The following is a 9429-nucleotide window of genomic DNA, read 5'->3' as shown; positions in this document are numbered from 1 at the left end:
TGCCAAGATCCTCTTCCTTTTATACAGCCTATTTGACATTTAAGTCAGACAAAATGTATCCAAGGAATGTAGTGAAGATTCCACACAGAATGTTGTCACTAAAATAAACCTGTATTCTAAGGGAAAATATCTTCTTTTAAAAAATCTTAAATTGTACATGATTAACAGGAGAGGCTGCAGTTTCAATGAGGAGGAGAGAAAACACCAGAAACAACTGATTCCAGCTTCTGGACGATGTTTATGGCTGCTCAAGTAGAGATATAAAATTATAAAATGTTTACAATTCATTGCCATTTCTCTCACATTTGTCATTTCACATTCCCAGAATTACTCAAGTTCATGCCAACTTTGTGGTTCTTGCTCCTGATGATATATCTTTCTCTGGATGGGTTTAACATGGCTGCCCACAGAGCTTTTGTTTACTTAACTCTCAAATTTAACCGGACTCCAATGCCCCTCAAACCATTCTAAAGCCCTATTGGTCGTGCTGTATGTTAAATTTTCGAGTATATTGTGACCTTTTGGGGTGCTGTCAAGCTTCCCCCTGTGTTACGCACTGAATGAAATGTGAGAGGGCATTGTGGGTAAATGATTATGAGTAAGACGAATAGCAGCACGTTTTTTCCTTACCACTTTGGCTGTCATGTGTGTTACTCACAGCTACCTGGCTTCCCAATACCACAACCGTAACACCGTAACCTTCCAGGTACAACCTATTATGGCCCACTATTTCCGCTTAAAACTTGTATTTCTGTGCTCACCCAAATCTGGACTTGCCTACCAGGCTGTTAATTATGTTCCACACAATCATCTTGAAAATACTTCACTCAAGGGAAAGAAATTCACTCAAGGACTTCTTTTCTCTACACCATATCAACCATTTAAACTGCCTACTCCCATCAGCCTGCACTGGGATCAAAGTCCTCTAGACTCCTACCATCCATGTACCTATGCAAACTTCTATTAAACGTTGAAATCGAGCTTTCATGCACCACATCACACCCCTCTCAATGAAGAAGTTTCTCCTCATATTCCCCTTAAACTTCTCACCTTTCACCCTTAATCCATGATCTCTGGTTGTAGTCCCACACAACCTCAGCGGAAAAAGCCTGCTTGCATTTACCCTACCTATACCACTGATAATTTTGTATACCTCTATCAAATCTCCTCTCAATCTTCTACATTCCAAGGAATAAAGTCCAAACCTATTCAGTCTTTCCTTTTAACCCAGGTCCTCCAGACCTGGCAACATCCTTTGTACATTTTCTCTGTACTCTTTCAACCTTATTTACATCTTTCCTATAGGTAGGTGACCAAAACTGCACATAATACTCCAAATTAGGTCTCACCAATGTCTTGTACAACATAACATTCCATCTCCTGTACTCAACACATTCATTTGTGCCAAAAGCTTTCTTTACAACCCTATCTACCTGTGACACCACTTTCAATAAATTATGAACCTGTATTCCCAGATCCCTTTGTTCTGCTACACTCCTCTCTGTCCTACCATTCACTGTGTAAGACCTATCCTGTTTAGTCCTATCTAAGTGCAACACCTCACGCTTGTCTGGATTAAATTCCATCTGCCATTTTTCACCCCATTTTTCCAGCTGTCCAGATTCTGCTGCAAGCTTGATAGTCTTCCTTGCTGTCCACTAATTTTGGTGTCATCCACAAACTTGTTGATCCAGTTAACCACATTATCATCCAGATCATTGATACTGATGACAAACAACAACGAATCCAGAGGCAACCCCTGTGGCTCTCGACTCATCACAGGTCTCCAGTCAGAGAGGCAACCATCTGCTACCACTCTCTGCTTCTTCCACAAAACCAATGCTTAAACCAACTTACTATCTTATCATGAATGCTGAGCAACTGAACCTTCTTAACCAACCCCCTATGCAGGACCTTGTCAAATGCCTTGCTAAAGTCCATGTAGAAAACATCCACTGCCTTATCTTCAGCAACGTTCCTGGTAACTTCTTCAAAAAACTCTGTAAAATTGGGTAGACATGACCTACCATGCACAAAGCCATGCTGATTATCCTTAAACAGACCATGTCTATCCAAACACTTATATATCTCACCCCTTGGAATACATTCGAATAACTTTCCCACTACAAATGTCAGGCCCATTGGCCTATAATTTCCTGGTTTATCTCTAGAGCCTTTCTTGAACAGCAGAACAACATTGGCTATCCTCCATACCTCGGGTACTTCACCTGTCGCTAAGGATGATTTAAATATCTCTTCTGGGGCTCTGGCAATATCTGCACTTACCTCTCGCAGGGTCTGAGGGAACACCTAATCAGACCTTGGAATTTATAAACCCTAATTTGCCTCAGGACAGCAAAAACCTCCTCCTCTGTAAACTGTATAGGGTCCATGAAGTTGATGCCACTTTGCCTCATTTACTCTGCCAATCTCCTGAGTAAATGCAGATGCAAAAATTGTACTTAAGATCTCCCCATCACTGTTGGTTCCACACAAGGATTACCATACTGATCTTCCAAGGGACCAATTTTGTCCCTTACAATCCTTTTCCTCTTAACATATCTGTGGAATCCCTTAGGATTCTCCTTCACCTTGTCTGCTAGGACAAGATCATGCCTTCTTTTAGCCCTCCTGATTTCTTTCTTAAGTGTTCTCTTGCATTTCTTATACTCCATAAGCACCTCATTTGTTCCTACCTGCCTATAACTGCTGCCTCCTTTTTCTTCCCTTAACCAGGGCCTCAATATTTCTTGAAAGTCTAGGTTCCATACACCTGTTATCTTTTCCTTTTATTCTGATAAGCACATACAAGTTTTGTACTCTCAACATTTCACTTTTGAAGGCCTCCCACTTATCTAGCACACCTTTGCCAAAAAACAGCATGTCCCAATCCACATTTGTCAGATACTTTCTGATACAATCATAATTGGCCTTTCTCAAATTTAGAATCTCAACCTGCAGACCACACCTATCTTTTAGTGTGTTTATTTTGAAACTAATTACATTGTGATCACTAGATGCGGAGTGTTCACCTTCACAAACTTCTGTCAGCTGCCCTGTCTCATTCCCTAATAGCAGATCAAGTACTGCATACCCGCTTGCTGGAACTTCTACGTACTGATTAAGGAAACTTTCCTGAACACATTTGACAGACTCTATCTCACCAATCCTTTTACAGTCCCAGTCAATATGCAGAAAGTCAAAATCGCATACTATAACAACTTAGGGTGTTCCTTGCAACAGTCTGTGATCTCTCTGCAAATTTGTTCCTCTAAATTCCCCGGCTGTTAGGTGGTCTGTAATATAGCACCATTAATGTGGTCATACCTTTCTTATTTCTGAGTTCCACCCATAACACATCACTAGACGAGTTCTCTAGTCCGTCCTGAGCACTGCCATAACATTTTCCCTGACTAGTAACGCTACCCATCCTTCTTAAACCCCTCCCGCTCTGTTGTGTCTAAAACAATGGAGCCTGGAATATTGAGCTGCCAGTCCTGCCCCTCCTGCAACCATCTCACTATAATGTCATAACTCTTGGTGTTGATCCATACCCGGAGCATATCTGCCTTTCCTATACTACTTGCATTGAAATATATGCAGCACAGGACATTAGTTGCACCATGCTCAACCTTTTGCTTCCTGAATTTATCTGCGATCTTAACAACATTTCTCTCCACAATTTTCCTACCAACTGTTCCTACAGCCTGGTCCCCCCACCCCTGCAACTCTAGTTGAAACCCCACCAATGTACGGCACTAGCAAATCTTCCCTCTAGGATAATAATCCCCTTCTAGTTTAGGTGCAGTCTCTTCTGTACTGGTCTCACCTTCCCTGGAAGAGAGCCCAATGATCCAAAAATCTTACCCCTCCCTCCAACACCAACTCCTTAGCTACATGTTAAACTGTATAATCTTCCTATTTCTGGCCTCACTAGCATGTGGCATGGATAGCGATACTGAGGCCATAACCCTGGAGGCCCTGCCCTTTAATTAGCACCTAACCCCCTGAACTCAGTTTGTAGAATCTCCTCACTCTTCCTATGTCATTTGTACCGACATGGATCACGACCTTCTTCCCACTTAAGAATGCTGAGGACTGGGTCCGAGATGTCCTGGACCCAGGCACACAGGAGGCAACGTTCCATCGTCTTTCCTGCCCCATTATTTGCTGGCCACTACTTTCAACCATCTTTATACTGTTGTTATCATTCCCACTGCCTGCCTTTTTGGAGTTTTAGTGTTACTCCATTAATGGCAAACAACAACTAATATCACTTTCAAAATCAAATCCACCCTTCCCCTTAGACAATTTATAAATCTGGTCACATCATTTTCTGCTTCTACACCTCTGACTCTCTGACCCTACCTTTCTCCTTTAGCTATAACCTTGTTGTATGTTCCTGCGTTACCTTTACCCAGCTCCCTAACCTTTCTGCGATCAAAATCTCCAAGTGTCTCCAGTAGCACATTACAGCCATTGCATATTTGGTTTTAATTTTCTCAGTAGCACATTTAGAATACAGTATTGTTCATAATTTGTGAATGAAGCCATTTGAAAGCAACTAGTTAAAGAAACATTTCAGCCAATCAAGATAATGGACCCCTTTGGGATACTGAGTTGTTCAAATCAGAAAAATCTAGTCTAATCAGAATCTAGTTTATTATCACTGAATATGTCATGATTTACCCACAAATAGAATGGAGAATGGAAAAAATATGTTGAGGGTCTTAGTCTTGAACACTATGCGACAATATTTTGAATTGCCCTTTCTGCAGAATTGGTTTACAGACTGCAAGAGTGGCACACCTAGAATGTTAGTGCCAACTTGAGGAAATATTATGTATTTTTTCTTGACAAAACATCCATTTGAAATACAAGTATATCTGAGAGCTGACAAGAGATTCCGTGTCTGTGAATCCTTTAGCTGAACACATTAGGGTGATATATTTTAAATCAAATGCATTATGTAATCATTCTTACATAGAGGTTTTGGATAGGCTTTGATCCCATTTTCTGTACCTGTCAGGTGGTTCTTCATCTACTGATGTCATTCCTTCCTAGAAGGAATCCCCATTCAGAACCACACCCCCCCACCCCGCGTCTGATGTTTACAGAAGTGTTGCCTATGGCTAATTGGTGACTACATTTTAAACCTCAGTGATGCTCTACAATCATTAATAACCAAACCCCCTAAACAGACAGCAAGTGTTAGTGGTAGAGCTGGTACAAGTTTTGCCTATGCCAACACCTTATACTTAATACTATTGATTAATAATAGTTTGGCTGAATGGTGTTTTTCCAAAGGGTAATTCCAACGTGCTGAGGCTGCAGATTCTGTTTATGTCTGTGGTCTTTTTCCAGAGTGGTACCTGAGATTTCCATTTCTATTTTACAACAGACAATAGTAAGCAACTCAAGAATTCCCAGAATTTAGCTTTCTAGTTTTAATAGTATTGATAGTTTATATAGTAATAGTACATCACATTGAATTTATTGTCGCCAGGCAGGATTTCCCGTTATTGAAGGGCCATAGATTAGCACATTTTGGACAAGTCAAATAGTTTGATAGGATTCTCAACTGCAGGATCAGGAAACATTTTAAGGAAACCAAATGAACCGCGTGTTCAAACATTGATGTAATACCACTTTTATTTATTTAAATGGTACAATTTGATTTACAGACAAAAAAGGTATTAAACAATAATTTGCCAGGTATTTGGCCACTGCAATTGGGTCAAAAGAGGTGTTAAGGAAAAAAAGCAGTGTTCTCAAGTCACATCATTACAAGAAGAATGTGCAACACACAGGAGACCTGGATAAAGATTACAAATATTATGTCTTATAAATAAGAAATACTGTTTTATACATAAAATTGTATAAGTGTTGCACGTCTTTCCTAACAGTATGATGGCACTTTAAGGCAGAAGGCTTACAACAAAAGGCATAGGATAAGACAGTATGGATCTATTTCTCACCACAGAAAGTGCTGAGTTTGTTGCACCTTTTCCATACTATGTCAATCATTCTGTACATGTTTTTTCTACAGGTAGGACGCTAACCTCATACTTTTGATTAATTGACTTCCTTACATGATAAATAAACAGTATTACTGCTGTAAAAGGTACAAAAACTGTTGTATTGTCTAAGTACAGTGACAGGAGAGGCTGTTATAGTTAAACTTCAAAATAGAGATGTATTTTTTTGCTTTACGTACAATATTTGGGAAAGAGCGTGCAATCCTTTAGGCCTGCTCAGTGCTTGTAAGATTGAGCCTGAATCCCTCAAGTAAAATCATTGCAGTGATAGTTTCAGCCAGGAACCAAATGTGTAATTATGGATGATCAAGCAGTGACCAATAATACTTTTTTTAAAAATTTGTGATTATCGTGTAATGAGATGGCTTAAGACCGATTACAAACAGAATAGAAAAGGAGGCAAACACTGAATAACATACATCAGGTTGCAGAGGCAATTCAGTCTGGCTGGCAGTGCACTGGCAGGATAAAGGGCAAAGGGCACACACAGCCTATCTCGCCTCCACAAGGCATGTGCTGGAAAAGTAACAGCACAGATTGCCAAAGGTTTTGTTCTCTCCATTTTGTATAAAGGACTTATGTATTTCCATCTGGGCCAGAAATACGAAACACCCCTGCTTTGAAAGCACTGTATAGAATGAAGTATATTTAAACATGTTTGGGCTGGGTACATTCCCAAGGATGGTGCATGGGGGAGGAAAAGTTGCAGGAAGACGGTAGGGAGGAAACTTTCAAATAGCCACATTTGGAATATTGGATACTTGCAGGGTATTTACCTACCAGTAATAACCTGGTATTTTTTTCTCCAAATAAGACTGATAGCCCTGAATAGAAAATAAAATCTCAGCTGTGTATACAAGCAAGCAAATTACCACAGAATTACTAAGGCAATCAGAACGTTGTCTAAAAACCAGTTACTGCTGATGGCAGAAACTTGAGGATGGGGAGGTAACTCATGGAGCCAATCCTAAAACAATTATATAGAGTATATTTACACAAAGACAGACGCAACATTTCCTCATACTATTATATGATAAAAAACATTCACACAAAAATATAACATTTGAAATAATTAATAGCACCAGTGTATCAGGTAATTTTATTTTTTTTTGCTACGCAATGTACAAAGTTGCATAGAGTGTTGCTGTAAAAAAAAAATCTGCTTTTAATTTTGATATAGATGAAGCAGCAGTCTTGGGAACAGAAAAAGTGTAGTCCACACAAAAAGTGCAAGACATTTTTATGGGCATTCCACTATTGCAAAATAACTGAAACCAAGAAGTAGGAAGCAAAGGGATTAGTATTACAAAACTAAACTGCTTTGTAATGAGAAGACCAGCTTTCATGGTAATTTACAACATTAACATGTTGAATACTGTATATAATGCTCTTAAAGTGACTTACTGCTACCCTAGAGTGATGTGATTTAACGTGCATTTAGGAAGTGAAGTGGTAAGAATTTAAATATTAACATGTTAACAGTTCATAATCCTTCACAGCTAGTCTAGTCATTTAATAAAGTTGGGGGAGGGTGCAAGGGAGGAAAGTCACATCACAAAGCTATGTTAACACTCATGATTTGAATGCAATAAAGAACCAATGCCTCCATGCAGCGGCAGGAGAGACAAACCTACATTAAAAGCCAGTTATTTAATTTAAACACCATTATATTCTTAGAAGCCAACTTTATTCCACCCTGCAGCAGAAGGAGCCTTTGTGTTTGGCCTCTGTAAAGGTATGCTTAATAATTCAAGGTTAATGGTGTGAAGTGATTGAATCAGGTAGATGGAGTGTGTCCTTCTAACACAAACTTGGTTCTTCCAGGATTCTAGTAGCTCGTCATATAGGTATGTCACTCACACCGAGCCCAGTGTCCAGAACCTTGTACTTCTTTCAAGCAGCTGCATTTGATGCCTGAGGAATTTCAGTTATGAGCCTTGGAATACTTAATGATGTTGTGTCAGACATTGAAAAAGATTTGGTAATAAGGCAATTTCTGTACAATGTCACTTTTGGGTAGGATATGGAGGTGAAGAAAGTGACTATGGGGTCTCCAGAAACTGAGTATTGTAACAGCCAGGAGGTAATGTTTGTTTGATGTCCTCTAGGTTTTTAATGTCATTCAGAATATCTTGAATATCTTGCTCGTGGGTAATTATCGCATTTGCTTGTTCCTTTTCAGCTTTTTCTAGATCTGCCAACTTCCTTTCTAAATCACTATCTTTCATCTGGTTCTTGGCATCATTCAAAGTTTTTTCAATCTCTTTCAGCCGATTAACATCAACGTTATCCAGTTGACCTGTAAAAACAAATCCAAAATAATAACCATTTTAATTTACCAAGAAAATGTTCTGAAGTATACAAGCTAATCAAATTACAACATTGCTCATTTATAACTTCATAGAAATGCCAATATCAGGATGGAAGGCAAATTAGAGGCAAGTAAACAAATAGGTACAGTTTCTTTGCGCATTGGTCAAAAGAGACATTCTCACAGAGAATTCCAGTCCTGAAGAGTCTCGGCCTGAAAGTGCAAGTGTTTATTCTCCTTCATAAATACTATGTGACTTGCTGAATTCCTCTGGCATTTTGTGTGTTTCTTACAGAGGACCCTTTTAGATTAAAATGGGTTCTAAGTGTGCTTTGCTAGAGGTAGTGTAAATAATGTTTACATTTCTCCTTGGCTGACCATAAAACCAAAGCCTGCTTTAAACTAAAACATACCTCAACATTGTAAAACATTTGTGTATCAGTCTCTAACTAAACCGTCACCAGAGGCTATGAGTTATAAATCACTACTGATTTTATGGTCCATACCTTCCCATAACCAAGGAGCTAATTTACCAGTGGTTGGAGAAAATGCTGCATGTTACTGGATTATTCAATGAATAGAATACAAAATTAATTATCCACTTGCGGCTTGATAGTTGTCCGATTCAAACATGGTGCAACAGGGTTTAGTTTGCTGTAAGCCTACTTTGATACAAATAATGCCCAATCAAGATTCTTGGTTCTATAGTACAGAAACATAGAAGGATCCAATCTATATAATTCAAGTACAACTCAACTAATCATGTAACAATGCTTACATGATTGGCTTTCATAGGAGAAATGTCGTCATTTAACTGAGCCCAACTAACGAAGTTTTAAGAGCAAACTTAATTGTTAAAAATTTACAGTTGTCAGAACTAGAAGTATTATCCTATTGAGGTGCTAATTAGTATAAATTATAAACTTTGCTAATTATTAATCTCTGTATTCATTAATTCAACATTCAAATAGGACTGGATGCTAACTGTTCTAACTGGATGTCTATAGCTTTCTGTACACTATAATCTGTTGGAATTCTTTGAGGAAATAACAGACAGGATAGTCAAAGAAAAAAAAATCA

The 9429-nt window shown here is 38.8% G+C and overlaps 1 protein-coding gene across 1 annotated transcript in view; it reads right to left on the bottom strand.

The window, feature by feature from the left end:
* Nucleotides 1-5566: 5566 nt before the first annotated feature.
* The window catches only part of lamc1 (laminin, gamma 1), a 273781-nt gene continuing 269918 nt past the window's right edge, over nt 5567-9429 (bottom strand). Inside the window, exon 28 of the mRNA XM_063064045.1 lies at nt 5567-8337. Within this exon, the coding sequence (XP_062920115.1) occupies nt 8081-8337 (257 nt within the window). The 3' untranslated portion in view covers nt 5567-8080. The remainder of the gene's footprint in view (nt 8338-9429) is intronic.

Source organism: Mobula hypostoma, chromosome 12, assembly GCF_963921235.1.
Source record: "Mobula hypostoma chromosome 12, sMobHyp1.1, whole genome shotgun sequence".
Classification (NCBI taxonomy): Eukaryota; Metazoa; Chordata; class Chondrichthyes; order Myliobatiformes; family Myliobatidae; genus Mobula; species Mobula hypostoma.
This window is presented reverse-complemented; position numbering and strand designations above follow the sequence as displayed.